This window comes from Mucor mucedo (assembly GCF_025094135.1).
Source record: "Mucor mucedo strain NRRL 3635 chromosome Unknown EV154scaffold_62, whole genome shotgun sequence".
Taxonomy (NCBI): Eukaryota; Fungi; Mucoromycota; class Mucoromycetes; order Mucorales; family Mucoraceae; genus Mucor; species Mucor mucedo.
This window is the reverse complement of record NW_026252346.1, coordinates 14,398-39,702: the sequence shown is the minus strand read 5'-3', so window position 1 is coordinate 39,702 and position 25,305 is coordinate 14,398. Positions and strand designations below refer to the sequence as shown.

Below are 25,305 nucleotides of genomic sequence, written 5' to 3'. Positions count from 1 at the left end.
AAGGTGATTTTGAAAACATCTTTGAACAACTTACAAGCGAGTTGGCGCACGGTGAGAACCCCATCATTCAATAGAAAAAGGATCAAAGCCAGCAGAAGGTTTCGAACCTGTGAAGCGGTCATGTTTCCTTGCACAAAAATATACTCCCTTACTACCGTATTTAACTCCAACTGCCCTCTAGCGACCCGAGCAAAGGGCAAGCAAATGGAATTCGTGGTGGTGGTGATTGCGTGAACAATTTCACCAGGAAAACGTCGAAAACGGTCACCAACTAGAGAGAGAGACAACATTAGATGCGGGTTACTTTTATCGAAAAACCATTACCATGATGACAAACTTACCTTCATACTGACGGGCAAAATAGTCAGGGTTGGGCGGTGGTGATAGCAGAGCCACGTGGAAGGGGAGCAGAGGGGGGGAACAGGCAGAACCTCAGCCACAGGGGGAAAGCCACGAAAGGAGCTGCAGGATGAGGGGGAGACACCAAAAGTTTATCCTCCTCATCGTCAACGACGTTCACTAAATCACCTCTCATGTTAGTATAGATACCAGATGTTTTATATGGATTTTTTTTGCTGTTATTCCTACCAAAACGGACCGGAAGAGGTACTTGGCTCATTCGAACTCTGTACTGGTTATAGCTCAAGCAAAGATAGCCTTCGTTCACCGGTAATGGCTCCAGGCCAGAAAAAAAAAAGTCGTTATCAATTAACATTCTGGTAATCGTAGAAGGAGCATGATGGGCAAAATCTACAGCCACCCCCAAAAAATAAATTGTCAGTATTCTCCCATACTCACACATCCTTTTTGTCGATTCACACCCCCATCCCAACTAAACTTTTTTACCTTCACAAAACGAAGTGAAAAGATTGTATAGTGCATTTCTGCGTTCTTCGAAATGGTGTTCCATAGTTTGTTTGTGTCTGTGTGTCTGTGTGTGTGTATGTGTGTGTGTGTGTGTTTTTGCCTAAATTGAGGTAAAGATAAAAAAACGAAAACGAAAAAACACATCGCTTATTATAGGATGACCCACTTTAATTAACAAGCGTTTCGATCACCACTTTGATTAATCATCACTCTGATCAACAAGCGTTCCCATCAATACTTTGATTAACAAGCGTTCCCATCAATACCTTGATTAACAAGCGTTCCCATCACCACTATAATTAACAAGCGTTTCAGGAACGTGGCTAGGATTATATAATAGCAATAATATCAGAAGATACCTACTAGTTATACAAAGACAAAAGGAGAACGGTTTACAAAGTATTTAATAATAATAATTGATTATGGAACGGGGAAGGCGATAAAAAGGGGGAGTATCTATATCTTTTCAGATAACATGGGTTTGCATTTAAAAATGTCTTGGCTTACTTAATTAGTCTTAGTGTTAGTTTCAGCTTACGTGGCCGAAACCCATGAGTCTGTGGAAATCGGTGTAGATTTATAAATAAAAACAAGAAAATTATCAAACTTGCAAAAATTAACTTAGGCTTTATTAAACAAATAAAAGGGGGTCTTTATATACACATTATTTCAGACATTGATCACAGATGTACTGATGACGGTCGTGGGTAGATTCATCCAGATAATACTCCAATGTAATGATCCCATATAGAAAGGCCATAATGAGATGTCCATAACAATAACAATAGCATTCATTCTTAAACTGTGCATGTCTTGTAGCACAATATTCAGGGAAAAATGTAGTTCTTAATTCAGATAGCTGTGGCACCTCAATGTGGCTGATGTAACCTTCAAATGTTTTCATATCAATGTTATAATTTAAATGTATGTCTTATACTTGTATGAAGGATGATATGAGATCAAGCCTGTACATAAAGTAAATTATCAGTATTTAATATAACAGTATCAATAAGAATTATATTTAGGATTATTAAATGGAAGATTTAGTAGATAGAGTCATATATTAAGTATTATAAACACCAAATTCGGATAATTAAATCAAACTATTACTGCATCCATAATTATAATACATTTGGATTTTTGAACATGAAAGTTTAAATTAATTCTGCTACGTCATGTTATTATGGCTGCTGTAAAAAATTGGCTTAGTTGGGTATAGTGTGCAACACTGTTTTATTTTCTATGGTAAATGTGTTTGTTGGTTGTACAATTAAATAAAAGTCCAAAGCATTTTAATTGGAATTATTAGAGCATAAATAAAAAAAAAAATGGTAAAGGGAAGAAAAGATTAAAATCAAGGGAAAATGCCATCTGTAGTCTTTCAAGGACCTAAACTTTAAAGTGACTACTATCGACATTTTAGCCGAGCGAGCTTCGAGCGAGCATCGATCGAAGCTCGCTCGAACCCAAAAAAAGTGGCGCAAGCTCGAGTGCAAAAACTCGGTTCGAGCTTCGTTCGAACTGGCGCAAGATCGGTGCAAGCTCGAAAAGTTCGAACACTAGTCCAGGCCCATTCGATTGTATTGCTTTTGCAGAATAAGTATTTACTCGCCACAGGGATGTGCCCTGTGTACAGACTCCAACGGTAGGATGAGAACAAGTGGTAATGCGTGATTCATGATTAACTTTTATACATATTTATTATCCATCCATAATGTGATGTGACAATTAACTTTGTTATTATATCTATGATATCCTCAACAGCTTCGACTGGAACACGATCGAAGCTCGCTCGAGAGTTTCGATCTTCATTCCGAACACTAGCCAGTAACAACACACATCGGATATTACAGTGACAAACAATGATATTTTCAACATTTTATATGTTTCTATAAAATTAATTGGCAGAACCCATTTGTGGTATTATTTCAATGCTTTGATGACAGAGAGTATATTTTATGATGCCAGACTAGTCGGTGAACTCCATGAGCCCTATTAATTCGGAGATTGTACAAGCATTTTAAATAAAAAATTGAATTTTTCTAATGTCAATTTTAGAACCCTTTCAGCACATTTTTTTTAAAACTGTAATAAATGTCATTATAATACAATTTTATAAGCATTTCAGAAACGTTACGAGTAAACACATTTATTTATGAAAGTACTTCAGAATTGGAAGTTTCAAAAAAAATTATTTTGCCATTTGGTATATCAGCGCATAAAAAGCAGCAAAATCATCAAAAAAGCCTTCTTGGCTCAGTTGGCAGAGCGTCTGCCTAGTAAGCAGAAGGTCATCAGTTCAATTCTGATAGAAGGCATTCATTTTTCGACATTTTTTGTGTTTCGTCAGACGTTGATGGCATTTTTTCTGTCATTTCTGTGGAACGTTTTTTTTTTTTTTTTTTTTTAGTTCAGTTTCATACGATTACTTGAATAAAAATGTAAATAATCTAATTCTTTATTATCTTTTAAGAGAAAGGTGATGTAAAAGTAAGGGGATATTTCGTACGTAATTGATGTATTAAATCACGCTTTTGATAAAATAAGGTGTGTTATTTTTTAATTGTGATCTTCTTGCGATTTTAGGCAGCAGTTAATGCGTATGATGTTGAAAAGTAGTTCAAAAACAAACTTCTATTAATATTATATTAATGCCAAGAAATAATCAAAAAAATTTCTCACCAAAAAAAAAATAATAAAAAAGGGCGCCAACATTCATTCCTGTTTGATTTGACAACAGTTGTATTTAATCGAAAGTAAACATAAAACTTTTTTTTTGTTATCATCAACAAATCAATATTTATTTCTCAATGAAACTCGATTTGAAACTGGTATGCTTACAGTTGGTTAGCGCCTATCCTTGTGTATGCACCTCTTTCTAGATTAATACCAAAAAGTACGTTATTGTCATATCTAAATCATGCAACGCACTCAACCTCCCCCTTCTTGATCATTGCAAAGCCACAAGCTGCAGAGCCGAGAGAAAATAAATAACATTGCCTCATCAAGGGGGTGGGGGTAAATCAGTATAGCTAAAATAGGGAATACAATGATGTAAAATTTATGACAGTGTACTGTCGGGCTGATTCAAAAAAGAAAAAGAAAAAGTACAGGCTAGCTGGAAAATGATTGGGCAATTTGTTATGATTGTTCTTATTTTTCGACATAAAAATAAATCGAAGGGAAATTGATGTTAAAGAAAGGGAGGCTACTTGTAGATCTTTTTATTTCATATATTGCAACGGATGACGCGACTAATTACAGAAAGCCATCAAATAGGATCATTGAGGCGGTAATTGTTAGCAACATTGGCTAACCAAAATATTAACGTTACACATATAACTTGAAAAAGGTTTAAAGCAGAGTATAAATAAACTTTTTTTTTCTTTATTCGATGGCATACACAAATTGCGATGTGTACTTTTGGATTGCGTGTACTTGGACGTATCAATGAGTTGAATATCATGCACACAATTCTAGGAGACCTTGATACATAATATAAAGCATTAAAGAAGGAATACAAACCCAGCAACAACCTTTTTTTAGTTTTGAACAACGACCTTCAATAAAAACGTCAATGCCAAAAGGTCTAGATCGGGTTTAAAAATATATGTCAGGTGGGAGTGATATGAAAGAGTGAATATAAATACAGTGATGCTATATTTATAACATTGAATTGAGTTTAGATTTAAAGAAAGTATAAATATAACTCGGAAAAGTATTTTATTCTTTTTTCTTTTATTGTATATTTTTTTTAAAAAAGAAGCAGAAATGTCTTATCTAAGCCAACCATCATGTTTAAACAAGAGAAAAAGAGGCGAAAAGAAAGTTAGATTTGATGTGGAACAACCGGTGATTATCAATACTTATTCGTCACTAGAATACGACCGTGGATCTATTTATTCAGCACCAATTCAATATCGAATTAATCCCAATATTATACCCAAAGGCCCTGTGCTGTCATTAGAAATACCAACTTCACCTTGTGATTCGGAAGCCAGCAGTCCAGAGACAGAACAAGAACAATATTCCCCTACTTCGACCAAAGATAAAAAGAAAAAGAAACCAAAATTAACGGTTGATACAAGTGTTTGCTCGGATGATGGCCCATTGTTTTTCACCAAATTATCAACAAACCATGTCAGGCACAATGACGACGACGAGAAAGGAGAAGAGGATGATACAATGAATGACTACCTAATTCCTATTACAGCACAACTCTATTAATTAGATCAGCCTTTTTTTTTATCCTACCTACCTACCCCCCCCCCTCCCCACCACCCTCACTCACTGTTAATATTTCGCCATAAAAATATATATATATGTATAAAAATAGAGTTTCTGTGCATTTATATGTGACCACAAACATTCCAAATCTAGTGTTACCATAAAATAACTATTCTCAAGACAGACGAACTACTAGAGTTAAATTCTTTTTTATCAGACGCTATTGTCTGTAGATAAATGAGACTGCTCGAAATGAGAATCGCAACAAAGACACACAGACCTACTCCATTGGGAAGGGTCATGTTACTTTTTATAAAACTTGAATATTAGCATTTTCCAAGACAAAATCTTAAAATAGAAGGGAAACTAGCCCTTCTTGTGCATGACCGGATCACCTCTCAACCGTAGCCACGGGTCAGACAAAATTCACAAACAAAAATGGCTGCGGAAAAAGGACCACCCTTACTGCTCCTCTAAATATGATCGAGTCACAATAATCGAGTATCCTTTGTGGTTTGAGATCTTGTATATATGCTACGGATTTATCAATGCAATTTTTTTTTATTTTTGCCAGGCTTACGTCACTTGTGACTGAAGGCGCTTCTTTAAAAATAAAAAAAAAAAATCATTCAAAAAAATAAACGGGAAACGCCACCTATCTTTTTTTTTCTTTCTTCATTTCGTACCTTTTTTTGTACATTAAAAAAAAAAAAGTATATATCTTTTTTTTTTTTTTTTTTTTTTTCAATTTAAGGGTAATAAATTAAATAGTCGCTATTTTTTTGGCGCTTTTGAATCTTGTTGATATAAAAGAGAGAGAGATTAAGAATAATCGTACTCATTTTTTTTTTACGGTCACTCTTTCAAATAATTTAGATTAAGACACTATCAGACGTATATATAGGAGGTAATATTGATCCTGCAAAAAAATAAATAAAAAAATTAATCCCATTCCCGTCTTACAGAAGAATAGCAATGGCCGCCGACGAAGTAAAACTTAAAAGGCCCATGATTTAATTATTTAATTTATATTTAATTTGTTTTTTTTTTTATTCTAGCAGGACGCATGTAATATTTGTGAAGGTGACAAATCCACTACTAAAAACCCCATTATTTTTTGCGACGGCAAAGGATGTAATTTGCCTGTGCACAAAAGTAAAGTTTAATTTCGTGCTCCTTTTTCCATTTTTTATTTAATGATCTTTTCTAGTTTGTTACAATGTGCAAGAGGTGCCTGAAGACGATTGGTATTGTCAGCGATGCGAAAACAAAAAGAGAAAAAAAGCGACAGTAAGTTTTCTAACTACGCATTTCTCACTTAGTTTTTTTTTAACTGATCATTTTGGTAATATAGATCATTGTTTGTTGTCCTATTCAGACAGGTGCTGTAAAGAAAACAACTACTGCTGGAGAATACATGCATGTCGTATGTGCCATGTGGAACAAGAACATCAAGAATGAAATTGAGCCCTATCCCGTCACAAAGACTTTACTAGACAAAGACGTAAATACCCCTCTCATCTATAGATTGATTGTTTATTGATCCCTTTAAAATCTATTAGACTTGTCATTACTGTTCACAGAAAAAGGGAGTTTGTATTCGTTGTGAAGAACCAAATTGTACAACGTAAGTAAAAAAAATTGTCATGTTTATTTTACAACACTTTCTCAAACGTTCTCTCAATCGATAGTCGCTTTCATGCTACGTGCGGCATCAATAACAGTGTGATCCCGCCTTCTTCTTCTGTCCCTGCTAATTTCATTGCAAAATGTAGTGATCATTTAACAGTTCGGTATCGTAAAAAAGCTCCCAAGGGTAAACGCCGTCTTCGAAGAAATGATTCGGAAGATGACTCGGAAGACGAAGAAGATGACGAAGAAGAAGACTCCGACGAGGAAGAAGAGGAAGAAGATGATGAAGAAGATGAATCGGAAGATGAACGACAAAAGATCATTCGAAAGACTCATAAAACTAAATCTGTATCCGCGATTCCCTCCAAGAGACGCGCTTCACCACAATCGTTATTCCCAGAAGATCAACACAGTTCCGATGATAATAAGCAGGACAATGATAACCATGGCAACGACGATGACGATGACGATGATGATGATGATGATGATGATATGGGTACAGCTTCTTCCGCAAAATCCAAATTCAATCTATTTGGAAATAAGTCATCACATAGTAATATAAATAATCACTCGTCAATGCATGTCACACCGAGTTATAAAGAAAGATTAGAGGCGAAAAGAAAGAAGTCTGCCTTGGAGTTAAGACCTTCATTATCAGACGACCGAAGACCTCTTACAGCCACACCTCCACCCTTGGTTACACCAAAACAAAAGTTGCCAAATAGAGCACACCTTGCCTCTTCTTCTTCTAATAATAATACGATGACTGGTACAAGACCAGGTAGTACACCGCCCACATTAACAAAGCGCTTTCCAACGGGCCCTGGCATTATTAAATCCATTGACGAGGTTAGAGAAGCAAAAAAGAAAAAAGAAAAGAAAGAAAATTAACATGGATTATCTTGTTTATATATCAACTAACTCCCTTAGTTTATTTTAGCTTCAACGCTGGAATGCGCCTTCTAATAACACAACACTTCAACATCCCCAACCCACTACACCAAATGCTATTCCAACCACCTCATTTTTCGAAAATGAAATCCGGAATACAGGGTAAACAAAAAAAAAAAAGACAGTCCGCTTTTTTTTAATTTAATTAATCACACACGTTTTTTTTTTTTTTTTTATTTTTAATTTTTTTTTTTAAATAATTAGACAAAGAAAGCCGATGGACTGGAAATCAATGAATGTCGAGAAGGAAGAATTGGCACGAGTCAAGGAAGAGAATCGACGTTTAACAGAGTTCAAAAGAGCCGTGTCCGAAGTTTTGAGTGCTTTAAATGTACCTGTGCCAGCAGGCACAACGCCCGATGTCGACCATGTCGAAAGTTACGTTGCTCAATTACAAACAATTTTGCGACGCGTAGGTCCCATTCGTGAGCAAGAACGCATTCAAATTCAAGAATGCGTTAAAAGTGTTGGTCATAACAACACGAATCAATAGTCTTTGCTATTTTAAAAAATAACTATTCCCTCTCTCTCTCTCTTATAAATGTATATAAACATTTTTTTTTTTTTTTTTAGTAGTTAAAAGACCTCTCTCACCCCAAACACACACACTATTTAGAAGTATAAAGTTTTTTATTTTGTAAAATGATACAATAATAAAAATTCACACACGCACCCAATTTTAACAGCATGAAAAAGAATATGAGGACCCCTCGAATTTGTGCTTTAGGTTTCACAAGAAGTGAGATTTCTGCGATCAACATTTGTTTATTTCTGTGTAACACCATTTTCAGCTTTTTGATATGCCCATGTTCACTTGCATGGACTGTGTAAGAATGCATGCACACCAGAAATCACTACATTTCCTTTTTTCTAAAATGGGGCGCAACAAGTAATAACAAAAGTATCCCAATTGAACGTACTCCTAATTATGGAATCTTGTTTTTACCGACCAACAAATCATTAATATTGTTACTAACCTACCAGGAAACTCTCATGTTTTCAAATCAAATAATGGTGCCAACAACACTTACTAGTGTATTCCTCACATGGTACTACGGAATGCTTCAAAGCCTATACTCATCAAAACATCAGTGATAAATTATCACACAATCTCCATTGTAACAGATATATTTGTATCATTATCCCTGGTTAGAATACTTCCAATTTTTTGGGTGGCAGAGTTATAGTAGATATAACTGAATCTGATGACAGAAGTATCTCCGAGATTACTTACATGGTAGCCTCCTTTGACTAAGTACAGGTGCCCTGAGGGCGACATGAGGTTTTTGTGAAGGGGTATATCAAGTCACTACTTTACACATATTATTGGCTCGAGAAAGTTAACATCAACCGCTGAGTTTATTTTTTAATATGTGTGTGATTTTATTGCTGATATGTTTCCATGGTGATCCCTTCAAAAGGGATAAATTGTAATCGTAGTTTATATCCTTTTGTTTCTTTTGTTTCATTGAATCCGAATGGTATATAAAGATTAGCTTGCCTTATTATTACGTTCTTTTCAATGTCTGTTAGCATACACAGGCTTTCGTTTGCAATGTTTAATGCCGCAGTCATCTTTTATAAGGACTAACCCTTTTAAAGTTAGCACGCTTTTAGCCTTCGCTTACGTAATGAAGCTGTTGTTGTTGTTGCTGTCAAATCTTCCGGCAGCCGAGGTTTATATACGTAAACTCATTTTTAACTAAGAGAGCTTCAATAAAAAGACACATCTTTGCTTACCTCTTTTTCTTTTTGACAAGCAAATGTACACTGTCTAAAGCTCTTTCAATACTCGAGCTTACTTGTATGCGACATTGACACCTCGAACAAACCAAGTGTGAATTAAAAGAATACGAAGTGTGGATTAAAAGAATAGGACATGATTTTATACAATAATGGAATGGTCATCTAAACCAAGTAAATGCCTCCACCAAAGAGACTATTGTAGAAGTTTATCCGGGCATCTGCATGCATAAAAAAAAAATAAAGTGACACAAGGTCTTCCAACACGGTAAAAAATGCATACGTACCTCTTCCGATATGGCAATCCCTATTATATACACGACAATTTTTTTTTTTTTTTTTGCAAGATATCTAAACAGGACTTTTCAAGGGTTTCACACACACACCAAATGACTTTTAAAAACATGTATTAATTGAGTCCAGGTGATTTAAATGCGCCTCATTTTTTTTTTTTTTTTTTTTATCTTTCTCTACTTTGTTTAAACATGCCCAATAATATATCTTGCCATGTGTTAACAGACGCTTTAACAACGCTGGCAAAGAATACATCTCCCTCCAAAAAAAGTAATGTCACTATTCCACGAACTCAACATACGTCGTATCTCGCAGATACTGCAGAGGCAGTCAGAGAAGTCGCCAAAAAGATTGGTAAGCAAACAAGCAAAAAACCGTACACTGTAAAAAAAAAAAAAGTTTCTTTTTTATTCATATCCCCCCCACACATATATAACAAAAAGGAAAAACAAGAGTTAAATGGGAGCACGCTCAATGTGTCATGATCATTACAAAACCTGGCGATTGCTCATTGATTAGAATGACTCGTGAAATGGCCTTATACTTGATTGAAACACCTCGATATGGGACAGACAGTGGAATCACAGTGTAAAGCCCCCCCCCCTCCCTCAGAAAAAAATATTGTTTTCTACCAGTATAGATACTTACATTTAAAATAGTTATGTTGATGAAAAACTCAGGGAATCCAACCGCTTTAATCTTCCCAAGATAATTAAAAAACATCCTTTGGCATCCGAAAAGCTCAAATTCTGGACACCCGAAATTTGTGTATTAAAACCTAAATCATTCGACTTTATCATCACAGTAAGTCCCTATAACTAAAATCTATCTATATTCGTCTAATCACAGTAATATATATATATATAAAAAGCTCGGTGGTGATGGTACAGTGTTATTCTCATCATGGTTGTTCCAAAACTATATTCCTCCCGTCATTCCATTTCATTTAGGTTCGCTTGGTTTCTTAACACCCTTTGATTTCGGTAGATATAAGCATCATTTACACAGCGCCATTGAACGCGGGGTACGTATCAATCTGCGTGGTCGCCTAACATGTACCGTCTACCGCCGTGTTCCTCACCCCGATTGCAAATCACCAGAAGAAGCCAAAGCTGTCCAGTTAAGAAACGTCGTACGTGATCCTGTTACCGGCAAATTTTCCGTAGGCGGCTGGTGCCAAGAATTAAAAAAACGTCAGCAACAAGAAGCAGACGGTAAACCCAAAAAATTTGGTGAAGTAGATGGAGATGATATTGAAGAAGAAGAAGAGATTTGGCAAGATGCCGAAACTTCCCCTCCTTCCGCTGCAGCAATAGGGGGGGAAGAACGTCAAGTGCCTTGCTTTACCACTATTCCCGTAGAGAAATATCACGTCATTAATGATTTAGTGGTGGATCGTGGTCCTAGTCCTTACGTGTCCCTATTAGAATTATTTGGGGATGATAAACATTTAACCACCGTACAAGCTGATGGTTTGGCCATTTCTACACCTACCGGCAGTACCGCTTATTCCGTAAGCCCCCCCCCCCCCTTTTTTTTTCTTTTCTTTCTTGGATACATAGCTAAATTTCTCTATTCTGTGTAGCTTTCTGCTGGTGGATCATTAACACACCCTGATATTCATGCTATCTTAATCACACCCATTTGTCCTCATACACTTTCTTTCCGTCCCACGCTAGTACCTGACTCTATGGAATTACGTATCTGTGTCCCATTTAATTCTCGCAACACTGCCTGGGTCAGTTTCGACGGCCGTGGCCGAGTAGAAATCCAACGTAAGCAAGAAAAAAAAAAAAAAGAATTGGAATGGCATAGCCATAAGAGACTCACACAATGTTTTTTTATTACTTTTGTAGAGGGAGATCATATTAAAGTCACGGCTTCTCGATTTCCTTTCCCGACAGTGTGTAAAGAAGACCAAGCAACCGATTGGTTCAATTCACTTCAAAACTGTCTTCATTGGAACAAACGTGAACGTCAAAAATCTTTTGCTGTGGTTGAATCCCATGCTACAAGATCCAAATCTTCTTCGAGAAGTAATAGTCATCCTCATTTACCCAGTTTAGCTTCTCCTAGAAACGGATTAGCTCCCTTGTCTCGTCATGATACCCCTTCTCCACCCATTACTGCTACTCATCATCATCAGGGCAGTACGCGTAAATCTTCTTCTTCCTCTTCCTCTGTAGGATCTTCCGATGCAGGCCAAGATGAAGTCTTTGGCATGTTTTATGACGATGATCGTCACCGTGGGAGCAGAAGAAATAGTCATCGTCGTGCTAGCTCCATAGAAGATAACCTCAGTGTCTCCAGCTTGGATTCGTTTGACGAGACAGATGAGAGCGATTCGGATATTTCAACTCCCGATGCATTTACCGGCTGGTCGGATGAAGAAATCATCAAAGCACGGTATATGGCTCATATTACCAAAGAATTAGAACGCACAGCACTTAAAAGTGATCCATAAATAAATGAGGAGAAATTATAAAGTTAAAGTATATATTGTACAAATAATTTTTTTTTTTTGATTTTTTTTTTTTTTTTTTTTTTCGATTGATTGGTAATATGAAATGAAGGGAGGATGGGAAGTTTTTTTTTTCTCTCTATATTTAGATACTGGCAGGTTGAGCAACAGCAGCTTGAACCACGGAAGCATCAGCAGCGGGAGTAGCAACAGCAGCAGCAGCAGGGGCGGGAGTAGTAGTAAGAGTTTCATAAGAAGCAGTACCGTTACCAACATACTTGAAGTAACCAGAGTATGCATAGTTGGCAGTATCACCACCGTTCTCACCGAAACGAACAAAGTAATCACCAGAGATATAATCAGGAAGAGGATGAAGCTATATATGTAAATGTCAGAATAAAATATTAACACAATGTTTTCTTTTGCTTTCTTACGTTGGCTCTGGTGAAGTCACAAGGAACTAAGTTACCGTGGGCAGTAAGATTGCTGACAAAACTATAGAGCTAGATGTTTAGGATACTGCAAAAGAGATAAGATGACATAAATAAGAAGACTTACGTAGCAGCAGTGGCGTTACCAGTCAACAAGTGAATCTCACACTTCTTTCCAGCTTCATCGACAGAGGTCCAAGCAACAGAGGCATTTCCACCCGAGGTCCAAACGGAGGTAGACCAAGGCTCAGAAAGCTAAAATTTTAAGAAAAGAAAGGTTTAGTACAACCTAAATAGGTAATTCGTCTTTATCTATCTTTACAGTAAAGTTGGCAGAAACGGTGGTGGCGGCAGTAGCTAAAGCGGCAATAGAGAGAGCGGAAAACTTCATTGTATTTGTAAAAAAAAAGGAATGTGTGTTTGTAATAAAGATAAAAGTGAGAAAGTGGGAACTGGGGGGATAATTTATACTTTTTTTTTTCAGGCCAGCTTCCATATTTCTTTTTGAAACTCTACACGTGTAAAAGATTACATATAAAAAAAAAAACTCCACTCTTTTTAAAAATTACTCCGTTATCCCTCTTGTTTTATACAAGATAAGAATTACTTTTTACTGCGTAATAAATCATGCAGGTCTTCTTTTATAAACCTGTTTACGCTTTTTTAAAAAAAAAAATAAAAAATAAAAAATGTCAAAACAATAGGACAGAAAAGACAGAAAATTTATTAATAGGCGATTGGAGGCTACACAGAAATGTCTAAATATAACAGTCCAGAGATGTCAATGCTGCTATTTCTTTGGTCTTTTTTTAATTCCATAAACAGTATTTTTATAAAAAAAAAAAAAGTGTCACCACCACCTATTCGACTCTAAATCAGGTGTCATATTTAATTTATATACAAAAAATCCACCCCGACCCTTGGCACTCATTTCATATTATCATTTCCCAATCTGTGCGAGCATTAACCTATCCATCCGCGCACGCGCGCTGTTTGGAAGTGGGAATTGAATTAATTCACGTTTATAAAATTGCAAAAAGGTGTTTTCCTAAATTGCATCTTCTTGTATTTATAGCTCTTTTTTATATTTATTATATACATGGATCGGCGGAAACATAGCAACTTCTCTATAAAAAATATACAACTGCAAGATTTTGCTTTTTCTTTTTATATATATATATATATAAATCAGGTACACTATTTTTCGCGTTTAGCCCACCTAAAAAAAAAAAAAAAAAAAAAAATGGACCGATGCTAAATCGGTGATTCGACAGCGTGACAAAATGACATAAAAGAACATGGTCACTCGTATACCTTTAATATTTTATATTTTCTGCATTTTCGATAAATCATTGCGACACAAAAACACATGGCGGACAAGGAGGGGAGAGGGGCGAGGTAATTCATATTTATAGATTGTTTCTCGCGGACGTCCCGTCATGTCTTACAAATTAATCACACATTTTCTTTATCATCTTCCTCCCTTCTAACTTTTTTTTTTTTTTTATATTTGTTTTCCTTATTTCTCAGCAGCAGCAACAGTAGCCTTTCATGGTGATATTTGGGATAGCTCTAAAAAAAAGTTATGCAGTGGAACAATAAGCTTATCGCATTCTTTTTCCTTCTATAAAGATTATACTCGAAAAAATGACCTACTTTGAACAAAAGTTAAAATAAGCGCAGTCTGCATACGTTCATATATCAGCATTCTATCACTGTTATATACTGATTATAATACAAGATATTTTATCTAGAACAAAATAAAGACACCCACACTGAATACCTTTTTCTAATTGGCCACACGGGTCAACTCAGCCTGAAACGTTGGGCACTCGCCAAGTACAACTTGTCATGCGCCAAGAATTCGCAAATACTCAAAAAAAAAAAAACGCCTCTTCTTTTTTTCTTTCTTCTTCTTTCAAACATACCCTAAAAACAACTCAATGACAGGTAATTTCTTTAACATTGTTATCTTTTCTTGGTCTCTAATTCAGCTTCTCTTTCAACATGAGCAGACAAAGGAAAAGAACCACTGTAAGTGTATAATGTTTTTATTTCCTTACCCTGAGAACACCATGGGTTAAAGTTGTTGTCTTGTTCTAGTGAATCACCTCCACCTTATACAGAAACTTCACCTGCATCAGCACCTCCCGATTATCACAGTATACCAGACCGTCCTAGTCCTGTAAAAAAAGAGGAACATTCTCCTTCCAGCCAACACAGCCTATTACATAATATCAGCTATAACACAAATCACGGCCCCATTGGTAATTTACTTCATTTAGCTGAAACACTCGTAAGCAACGCCGCTAATCTCGCTTTAGGTGCCACAGCCACCTCTTCAACTTCTGACGTCGCTCGATCGGCCTCCTCCATAGCCACACAAGCTTCTCAGGCGGCCATGGATATCGTGGATGGATACATGAACAGAAGAGAACAGCGCAGAGAACAACGTAAAGAGCGTAAAGCAGATCATAGAGGTTTCAATCAAAGAGGTGGTTCTCGTCGCTCCTCGAGAAGAAGTGACAGTGAAGAAGGTTCTAACACTTCTCGATCGCCTGATGTACCTTATGAACCTTACAGACCAAAATATGAATCCAATCAAAGTAGTGCTAGTGGAAGCAATGAAGGTGAAAGCAGTGCTAATGAAAGCAGCGCAAATGAAAGATATGCAAGCGAAGGAAGTGTCAGCGGAAGCAGTACAGCCGGAAGAAACAGTGTCAGACGAGACAGTCCAAGTGGAGGAAGCAGCTCAGGTGAAAGCTCAGGCTCAGGCTCAAACTCAAGTGGAAACAGTAGCGCAACCGAAAGCAGTTCAGGTGGTAGCAGAAGAGGTCCAAACACTACTTCTGATTACGATAGCGAATTGGAAATCATTAAAAACAATGCCCCACTTGACCTTGCTGAAAGTTGGTCTGGCAGTACCTGTCACTTAAAGACCAAGAACGGTCCAATGACCATTCACGGTTCACTTTCAGCCACAGATACCATCCTGTTGGAGAACGCAAATGGTGCTATTACAGTGGAAGGCCATCTATTTGCTACGGATACAATCAAAGTCAAATCTACCAACGGTGTCTTTGCAGTTCAAGGAGAGTCCATCATTGCCAATTTTCTTGATGTCGAAATCACCAACGCTCCCATTCGCATTCATAGCTTTATTCAGGCACCTCGTGTCAGTCTCAAGACAAAGAATGCACCCATCAATTTGGGAAATGTCTCGGTCGGTAAAGAATTAATCGTAAAAACATCCAATGCACCCATGGATATTCATATCTTGGATATCGCTAATGGATCTGCTACTATTTCAATCGAATCATCGAATGCACCTGTCAATGTTTATTTACCCAGCACATTTTCCGGTCACTTTAGTGTTAAATCCAATAGTACTGGTTCAGCCAACGTAGTAGCGAAATCAACAGAACGATCTTCCTTGCATTATGAAACCAATGAAAAATCAACGAAAAAAGGTACCTGCAAGAACTTGGGAAACAAGTCAAATATCAACATCGAAATCAAAACTTCCAATGCTGATGCTACATTGTACATTTAAGTCTCAGTCTCACCTTTATTCTATGTGGAAGTCAATCCAATAAATAACATGAATATATATATATAAGCGATTATTTATTAATTATGCATACTATTAAAGAAAGAAGAGGAAAAAAAAATAGGGGTGATAGTGGTGGCTAAAAGAAAATGATATAATTATGTACAAAAATGAAGTTGTTTTTCTTTCTTTCGTTTAAAGTTCGCTTATCAAAGACAAATCCTCCTCTTCTTCTTCTTCTTCCTCATACTCTTCAGGTAGTTTCTTATTGGCACTTCCCATCTGTTCCAGATTACCTCTCTTTTTTTCTGCTGCAGCCATCACACCTTTGGCGGCACGTGGTTCCATCTCTTCAAAGGTCTGCCAAACATATTGCTTTAAATCTCTAGCACCGGGTAAATCTTGAATCAAGTTGGCAATGGTGGGATGTTTAAACCCATAATAATCAGGTCCACTGGCCGAATTCGAATGATCACGGTGGCGAATCTCGTTGGATCGGCGAACCACCACAGTCCATGCTCCTGTAGCAGAGTTGGCAATAATCGGTTCATGTGGCATATCAGCTGCCACTACATGAAATCGTGGCGCGTCACCACCGTCCACAATCGTTGATGTGATGACTGTATTACTATGAGGATCAATCATGCTGGGATACGTCCTATTTTTTTTTTTTTTATATGTGAAAATAAAGCGTTATTTTGAATTCTAAGCTTATATAAAAAGCTATTACCTGCTTACGGTGTAACCTACTGGGAATATATATCGCTCGTTATGAAAAGTAGGTCTGTCAGTGACAATGGTACCCAAGTTTAATACCGTCAAGACACCAATTTGTTGAGGCAGTTTTGGATTGCCCTGACTATCTCGATCAATGGGTTGAACACGACGCGTTTTGACAGACATCCGAGTCAACTTGGTTCGTTTGGGAGCAGAAGATACAGTCGTCGTTGCCATGTCCGGTTTAACTACAGCCAATCGCTTTAGAATTTTGGATTTGGCAACGATCGAATTTGAGAATGTGGCAATATCCAAATCGTCGTCCGTATCTGATAAATCACTGTATATATCACTATCACTATCATCTGATGCCATATTTTCCAATCGACCAATGTTATCCAATAAAAGACTTTTTTTTTTCATATGAGTTGATACATTCCCATTTTTTTTTCTAGCTTTACCCTCTTTTTTTTTTTACACTTACTTTCGTTCAAAGGTCAGTGTACGGATTTTCTTTTTTGCATGAAAATAATCTTTATTCAGCCCAATATTCATCTATTATCCTTATTATTATCTCATCTAAGGGCGTTGATATATAGTTATATATACGAAAATATACCTCAGTCATTTCCTTCATTTTACGTTTCAATTGCTTATATTCATACTCCAATGGCGTTAATTCCATGTCGTTTGTATGCTGCTTCTGCTGCTTCTGCTGCTGCTTTTGAGGCGAGGATGATCTTGTTTCGTTCATTTGTGTGTGTGAAAAAAATTAAAAAATTTAGAGGACTAGTAGAGAGAAGAAGGCGAAGAAAAAATAAAAATAAAAATCCCCAGTTTTCCTTTTTATTAAAAAGCTTGGTCAGTCTTGATTTTATTTTAATTTAAAAACCAGCTTTCAAGCTTTTTCCTCCCTTCTTCTTTACTTTTGTAATGACAAGCAACATCTTTACAAGTCGATTAGAAGTAAATATTGGTTACTTTGACGCCATAAAACACGAAAGTTTTACTTTCCCTTTACAACCAAACTACCTCATCCTATTAAAAGAATATACTATTTGCTAATGACCGTGCACAAAAAGATCAAGTGTTAGAGGCAAACTTCACATTAGAGGCACTCCCAGTCAAAAGAACATTATACACACACATACACACACACGTTTTGGGCTCACAGCAGAGATTTGAATTCAGGCACAATTTTATTTGCCCAGCCATCGTAGTATATAGAATGAAATTTAGCGAGTAGAATGCATTGCAATAGAATGATAGATAGGCACACCCTATTCATTCTATATCAAGCCTAACAGATATTTAGAAAGAATGACAGCGGGTCAGTTTAGCAGGATATCAGGCAAAGGGCAGTAAATCCCTTTTGTTTTAACGGGACTCTACCTACCCTTAGACTTAACAAATACATATATATATATAACACCAACCGTGAATACTTTGGGAAACCGATCCCCTCTTATAACGTATAAACTTAGTTTTGGCTTGTGAGAGATAAAAGAATTAAATCTAGTAAACGACGAATCGTATCTATTACTCGATATATGGTTTAAGCTAATACACTTTGGACAACGATAATAGCGGGTATTGCTATTACTTCGCCTTGATACGTTCTTACTATATGGGACCAGTCAAAAAACGCTACACAACACTTTCAATAAATCGGTAATGGACGGGCGCTTAATCCCAGTATTTCTAGTTAATGTATAGGTGTGTATGTCTGTGTGCTAGGAGATGGGGTAGCATGTATCAGCAAGCATCTAAGATCAGGGTGAAAAAAGTAATGACTGGGAGTTAAAAAATTCACTGTCATTCAGTAGTATTACATACATAGAAAGCCTTTCTCACTGATCTATGATGTTCTTTTATACTGTAATTCCTGTGAAATCTATCTGACAAGAAATAAGGGTTTGTCATAGACTCATGTGTTACACTTTTTCCGGTGTATGAATTGTGGCATGTCAATAAGCTCGTGCAATGTATATAGCTTCTTGGAGCCATGTCCTGTAAAAACATCATAACAACATCGTACGGCTATTTATGCGTAGCGTAAGCGCTCACTACTGCTTTTTGATCAAGACAAAAAATCTTTCTGCTTCGATAAGCCAATATAATCTTTAGATTGTTTGCAAACCAACCCTTTTTTTTTTTCATATTCATAGTTGTAAACCAACATCTAAATAAACACCTTTCTATTTATTTAAAAACACACTGAGAAATATGAGTCATGTGTATTTTTATTTTTTTTATTTTACACTCGTAGTCATTTTTGACAGGTTGTCAAATAACATCGTTCTAAATAGAATTTTTTTTTTGCGAAGAGATAGTTTTATTATAGTAGAATATCATGGTAAAGAGTAGAAGAGAAGCTCCATGGAGCAAGTGTGATAGAATTGATGGCAAAAAAAAAAAAAAAGTTGAAGTATGGATCAATGCACAAAGCATCAGTTTCACTAAGGTAAATCATTATAAAACCCAAGTCTTTAAACGGGCTTACAATTCTATGTAATATCAAGAACGCATTTTGATAACAGTGTATATTTAAACCAATCTATTGCACTTGAAGTGATCTGAATTTAAGAGAATTGCAATGACCACCTTCCCATCAATATGCAGAAAACTTTTTAAGACTTGTTTAGAAAGAAGTTGTTTTATTCTTGCATAAATATCACCCTAATGGACTTTATGGATTCATTGGGCCCAACTTGGGGCTTCTGTCTTTTTTTTCCCCCTGAGAAAAAAGATTTGATAAGCAATTTGATAATAAATTGTCAAAAATATTGCAATTGTATGTACATGGTGATTACTTATAACTTTCCCACTATCTCGTATTTTCCAAGCATGTTCCTTAATTTGTTTGATAATTAACAATGTATAACTAGCAGATTTTTTCTCCCTCTCTTTTTTTGAAAGCTTCTGGCAAAAAAAAAAAAAAAAAAAGGCATGCTTATTGAAAGGTGATCTGAAATAAGCATATTAAAAGTGATTCTCACTGACAAAAAAATAAGAATTATATTAGCAATCACTCTTGAAGTAATATAAACTTATATGTTCAACACAGCACATAGCTCTTCTTAAATGCAAGAAGGTTATCAGTAGCTAAATTATAATTCTTGTGTAGCTAATGATGGTCTTCAAAGGATACCACTTAATTATGGTTATACAAGCACTTCTGCACTACTAGACATCTTCAAAAAAAAAAAAAAAAAAAAAAAAAAAAACTGCCTGATTTAGTATAATTAGAGGTAGGTTAAACGACATAATGACCAAAGAAAGCTAGCATGAGATAACCCCCCCACAAAAAAAAATATTAACATTAGAGGTACTAGAGCCAACCAAAAGAGCTTTTACAGTAAAAAGATCATGAGAGCGTTACCATCTTGATAAAACCAATGTGTGGGGTATTTTTTTTTTTTAGTTCATATGATTTAAATTAATCATCGACACCATATGACCTTTTTTTTTTGTAAACTGTCTGCTTTAACATGAGAAAAAAATAAGACTTTAAAGTTGATCGCGACATCGCCCATATCCCGCAAAAATCCGAACCCTTTTTTTTTTGTCACTAAGGAAGTGATCCCATGTTACGCAAAAAATGATGTATACAAACTGCAAAAAAGTCTTTGTGATTCTTCTTAAAAAAAAAAAAAAAAAAAAAACGCTCAATATGACGCACACTACAATCCCCTTTTCTCACAAGAGCACGGTAGAAATTGATCGGTGAATAGCACGTCTTAGTCAGTTTCTCTCACAGAAAGCACTAAACCCAAAATGTAATTTATCCATCTACAGCACATCAAGCAGCGTCTTTGATGACATAAAAGTGGTACCTTTTAAAAGGTCAAAGAGGTTAAGAAGTATAAATTGCAAGTCCCTTGCCCCGAAAGTCTATGAACGTATCAGAAAAAAAAAAGTCCATAGATTAGTCTACTAAAGAGCATTAAAACATTCCCACTCTTTGTAATTTGCAAAAAAAAAAGTCCATATGAATCACATAAAAAATTCATGCACGCTGGACTATAATAACCAAGCAGGAATCTTTCAGTCGTCTTTTGCTTTTCATCAAAATATATCAAAAATAAGACAATTTGCAAATTTATATCTTCATGATCGTCAATAGAAAAGCAAAAACAAGAGATCAGAATAAGTTGTGATTTTTTTTTTTAAGATAATGAGTCTCTGGTAAATTAAGGCCATATATAATTATAAAACCATTGTCTTATTTTATAGTCAATGCTTTTCTAAAAAGACAATCGTTGAGCCATCACTTGGGTTTACATAGATTGACTTGACACAGAAATTACAAAGTGTGAGAGACGTCTAAATGCTCATCAATAAACTCATATACAGTATTTAATTTTCCTGTCTGATACATCAATCAAATTTCGGGCAAGGCTAGGCTTCACACATCTTTTTTTTTTTTTGATTTTTGTAGTATCACACATGCCAACAAATAGGGCACTGCCCTTTTTTTTTTTTTTTTACTAAAATAGCATTTGGTTTTTTATGCTTGCTGTCTGTTTTTTTTTGGTGATGTTGCATATTCTAATAAAAATGTCTGATTCCCATGAACTAGTCCTAAGTGGTGGTATGATGTAAAGCGTTTTTTTTTTTTTTTTTTTTTTTTTTTTTAAAAAAAAAAAAAAGGAGAATAACAAAAAAGACGTTGATGAAGAACAAGGGAATGCGTATTTACATCACTTTTGAGTAACATTTATATCACTTTTTCCCGTGATTTATCGCATCTTTTTTTAAAGAAATTAAAAAAAAAGCGGATATTTTTAATGTGTTACACTCGTATGGACAAGAGTATTATCATCATGGCTTCATTGTGAAGCAAATTAAAATATTTCTCACCTTGAGAAAAAGAAAAAAAAATAAGTTATTCTATTTACAACTTTTTCTATTAAGCTTGCTCTCTTTTCCTACACCCTTTCTTATAGAAGGGTCTGTAATGATTACATAATGCAATATTTTCTTTATAAATTTTTTATTTTCCGGGTGTACTCCCCAAGATCAATTTAGCATGTGTGTGGCTTATAGCGTTACCCATGACGAATACAGTAGAGTGGTGGGGTAACCCACGAGTACAACATAACAAAAAAAAAAAAAAAATGCTGAGCTTTGGGAGGGGTGTACACGTTTATTGTAAAAAGCCCTTAAGGCGGAGATTTCCATTTGATTTTTTTTAAAATTCAAACTAAAGGAAGATGACACACACACACACGCTCCCAGATAATAAGTTTTTTACATGGACTGATTCAACCTTTCTTATGTCCCAACATGGGGGAACAATCTAAACTTGTAAAACATGAAAAAAAAAGATAAGCATTGGTTGCCATGACAGTCGAATAAATGGTACCTTTTTTTTTTATACATATATAAATAAAAAAAAAAAAAATCTGAGAAGCATAAAAATAAGGTATAGATACAGAAAAAAAAAGGGTGTGAGTACAGAGTGATACAGCATTGTTTCTAGACAGATACGAGAGATTGATACTACTGCACCCGAAAAAGTTTATCAAATGAGCGAATACGATGAGCCTTCTATATATAATGTGATCAATGCATAATATAAAAACTCGCATTTGGTAACGGTTGAGGGGAGAGTCGGTCGGGCATATCCCTTTTCTTTTTTTAATCTGTTTTACCGTAGGACCAGATTAGATGGTGTGCGTGTGTGGAGGTTAAAAAAGATATTTGGGTTATAAAAAAAATCGATCCGGTATAATTATAATATAAGCTGGAAACAATTCATCTGTAAAAAAAAAAAAAAATTGCTACACAAACAGCGTATATGGGAGTTAACAAATGCATGAAAAAAAAAAAAAAAAAGGACAGAATTTTACAACAAAAAAAAAACTGGTAGATTTTATTTTTTTGTGTTTAATAATTAAACCGAGAAATTTAAGCTCTGGAAGCTTCAAAGATAGCCTTGGCATCAGCAATCTTGGCAGCCTTTTGCTTGTTGTTGAGAGCAATAAGACGACGATAAGGCTTAGCGGGCTTACCCTTCTTCTCAGCGAGTTGAGCAGCAGGGTTGGCACGGATAGCCTCATGAGCTTCAGTGTACATATCTTCAACCTTATCAGAAGTAATACCAGCCTTAATGAAGGTGGCGAATTGCTTCTTATAACGTTCCTCATCTTCTTCTTCGAGGTATTCCATGTACTCAGCAACGTGAACACCATAAATGTAGTTACGGAGAAGTTCATCATCGTTGGTCTTGGTCTCTAAATCGAAACCAGGGAAACGGTTACCGTTGTGGGGAACAAAGATACCACCATCAGAGGCACCCTTCATGGCACCAAAGACACGAGCACCAGTGGAGGTACGAGCAAGACCAACATCGAGGAAAGCCTTGAAAGGACGGGGAGCATCCTCAGCAGCTTCAATCAATTGGACAGTACCATCGGGCTCAGCGAAACCTTCGTACTTATCAGCAAGACCGAGCTTGGCAAGAGTACGACGGGCAAGGAGAAGACCAGTAGCATAAGCAGAGGCCCAGTTAGTCAAACCACCCTTGACACCATAACGGGGAAGTTCATGAGCATAGGCGGCAGAGAGAACGAAATCACCTTGGAGCTTGGCATAGATGATTTGACAAACAATATCCTTGTTGGTGAAACGAACAACCAATCTGTACTTGGGAGAGTTGTACTTGTTCTTGGCTTGAACGACAAGTCTCTTACGAGCATAGTAATCGGTCTTACCCTCTAACATTAATTACAAGTTAGTCTATATTGAGCTTTCATGTCTCTCTTTCCACACACACAAAAAAAACAAAGCGCAAAAATGAAACGTTTCTTCTTTTTCTCTATGTCTCTCTCTCTTTTTCCATGTTTCATGTCGTCCAATTAATCATTGAAATCCATAAAAACTCGTCTCCAATTTGCGCTTTGAATTGTGTTTCTAAATATATAAAAGACTGTTTACCTCTTCTTCTACGATACTTGACTTGGTAACGCTTGAAGTAAGCCTTGTTCTTTTGTTGCTTGACGAAAGGCTATAATTGACAAATTAGTTTAATTGCCAATGCTTCATTTTCGCCATTTCAATATCAGAAAAAAAGGCCGTGTTTGTCTATTCTTTTTTTTTTTTTTTTTTTTTTAAAAAAAAAAAGACTATCCATCCATCCATTTAGATATGGTTGAGACAGTCATAGAAACAGTTCTTTTAAAAAAAGGCTATGTGTGGACTACATACCATTGTTCGACGTTGCTGTATAAAGGAAGGATTTCATAAATTGCCAAACTTTCGGTCGAACCAATCTCATCAAATGAAACTCCTACCCTCCTCCCTCACAAGAGAGAGAGAAAAAAAAAAGCAGTCTCTTGGAAAGTAGGGCGCACCGCGCAAACTGGCATAACGCAAAAAATTCTTTGTGTTGGACCCTTTTTTTTTTAAATGTTGTAATGGAGAATGAACCAACAAGATTAAAACGTTGGGAATTTCGAAAGAAAAAGAAACTAGAAAAGAGAAGAGAAAAAAGACAGTTGAATGCAAAGCAACATGAGACACCTAAAGTGACAGCTCCTACGAACGAGACAGAAAAGGCGTTAGAGCAACAAGATTATTTAAAGGCAAAGGCCATGTGGGAGGAACGTGAAGAAAAGTTCAATATGTTGGCTATGGCTAAAAAAGTAGCTCGAGAAAAACAAGAGAAAGCAAAAGCACTATCACAGGTAAAAATAAAAAAGAAGATAGGTACTTAAATATATGTCACTGACATTATTTATTCTCCTTCATTATCACCTTAGAAAAGATGGCAAGATACGCTATTAAATTTACCGCTGATGCCACCCAACTTTACAGTGGATAAAAAAGTATGAAAATTTCCTTTAAAGAAAAAAAAAAGATACCTTGTATTTTAAACCTTTGTTTTTTTTTATATCCCAGTCTACGCTAAAAACATTTGTTCAATCTAATCAAGAACCAGTTATATCGCACCGAAAGACATACCGGGAAAGATTCCTGGAAAAGAAATTCACAAGCGACAAGAAATAGTACCCCACTACGGGAAAAAAAAAAAAAAAAAGATATAGTTTGTCCCGCTCACAAAAAAAAATATAGTTACTAAAAAAGAGTTTAAACACAACTGAGCTGTCTCTGGAATTATCCCCACATTTTTATTGTCTATCTTATTTGTTTGTGTAACTTGGATCGGGTTACATTTGGGAAACACTAAATCAAAAACGATTTGAGAAACACTAAAGTCAAGCGCTTTGACTAAAAAACCATAAATTATTATTTTTGGGCAGTTCTTTTTTTTTTTTTTTAAAATCGAGTAACCATGCTACCCTAAAAAAAGTACAGAAAAAATAAAAAGTTTAGTAGCATTACCAAAATACTATAAAAATTATTAGCCATTCTTATTTCTTTATGTATTGACACGTCAAAAAGTAGTAATGGCACAATGATATTCC

At 35.8% G+C, this 25,305-nt stretch overlaps 7 protein-coding genes and 1 non-coding gene across 8 annotated transcripts; 5 read left to right on the top strand and 3 right to left on the bottom strand.

Annotated features, from left to right (window-relative positions):
- The first annotated feature begins 3,112 nt into the window (after positions 1-3,112).
- On the top strand, positions 3,113-3,185 carry EV154DRAFT_t75. The gene has a single exon. It is a non-coding gene; the product is annotated as a tRNA-Thr (tRNA).
- Positions 3,186-4,565: 1,380 nt separating this feature from the next.
- On the top strand, positions 4,566-5,285 carry EV154DRAFT_265637 (uncharacterized protein). Its single transcript, XM_051594677.1, has one exon. It carries the CDS (start codon positions 4,639-4,641, stop codon positions 5,092-5,094), a length of 456 nt encoding a protein of 151 aa, XP_051456331.1. The 5' UTR covers positions 4,566-4,638; the 3' UTR covers positions 5,095-5,285.
- A 784-nt stretch (positions 5,286-6,069) lies between these two features.
- EV154DRAFT_564848 (PHD-zinc-finger like domain-containing protein) lies at positions 6,070-8,170 on the top strand (the record flags this gene model as incomplete). The annotated part of the gene is made up of 8 exons (XM_051605867.1): positions 6,070-6,084; positions 6,153-6,249; positions 6,305-6,384; positions 6,449-6,598; positions 6,657-6,721; positions 6,786-7,575; positions 7,667-7,779; positions 7,882-8,170. The coding sequence occupies 8 exons, from the start codon at positions 6,070-6,072 to the stop codon at positions 8,168-8,170; spliced, it is 1,599 nt and encodes a 532-aa protein (XP_051456330.1).
- A 1,714-nt stretch (positions 8,171-9,884) lies between these two features.
- Positions 9,885-12,178, top strand: EV154DRAFT_552628 (ATP-NAD kinase-like domain-containing protein; the record flags this gene model as incomplete). The annotated part of the gene is made up of 6 exons (XM_051605070.1): positions 9,885-10,068; positions 10,158-10,302; positions 10,374-10,518; positions 10,586-11,227; positions 11,300-11,489; positions 11,571-12,178. Exons 1-6 carry the CDS (start codon positions 9,906-9,908, stop codon positions 12,176-12,178), a joined length of 1,893 nt encoding a protein of 630 aa, XP_051456329.1. The 5' UTR covers positions 9,885-9,905.
- A 142-nt stretch (positions 12,179-12,320) lies between these two features.
- On the bottom strand, positions 12,321-12,997 carry EV154DRAFT_482628 (uncharacterized protein; the record flags this gene model as incomplete). Its single annotated transcript, XM_051598512.1, has 4 exons — positions 12,321-12,551; positions 12,610-12,670; positions 12,734-12,861; positions 12,929-12,997. 4 exons carry the CDS (start codon positions 12,995-12,997, stop codon positions 12,321-12,323), a joined length of 489 nt encoding a protein of 162 aa, XP_051456328.1.
- A 2,475-nt stretch (positions 12,998-15,472) lies between these two features.
- On the top strand, positions 15,473-16,159 carry EV154DRAFT_399559 (uncharacterized protein; the record flags this gene model as incomplete). Its single annotated transcript, XM_051595255.1, has 1 exon — positions 15,473-16,159. A coding segment is annotated over one exon (687 nt), but the record flags the coding sequence as incomplete, so codon positions are not given.
- Positions 16,160-16,405: 246 nt separating this feature from the next.
- On the bottom strand, positions 16,406-17,528 carry EV154DRAFT_402331 (F/Y-rich N-terminus-domain-containing protein; the record flags this gene model as incomplete). Its single annotated transcript, XM_051595301.1, has 4 exons — positions 16,406-16,814; positions 16,887-17,213; positions 17,358-17,428; positions 17,493-17,528. Coding segments are annotated over 4 exons (843 nt in total), but the record flags the coding sequence as incomplete, so codon positions are not given.
- Positions 17,529-22,786: 5,258 nt separating this feature from the next.
- On the bottom strand, positions 22,787-25,174 carry EV154DRAFT_538612 (uncharacterized protein; the record flags this gene model as incomplete). The annotated part of the gene is made up of 3 exons (XM_051604289.1): positions 22,787-23,595; positions 23,816-23,885; positions 25,172-25,174. 3 exons carry the CDS (start codon positions 25,172-25,174, stop codon positions 22,787-22,789), a joined length of 882 nt encoding a protein of 293 aa, XP_051456325.1.
- Between the last annotated feature and the right edge of the window lie 131 nt (positions 25,175-25,305).

Excerpts from the sequence above, each read along its gene's own strand:
- EV154DRAFT_265637 (XM_051594677.1), top strand. The coding sequence starts at position 4,639 with ATGTCTTATCTAAGCCAACCATCATGTTTAAACAAGAGAAAAAGAGGC.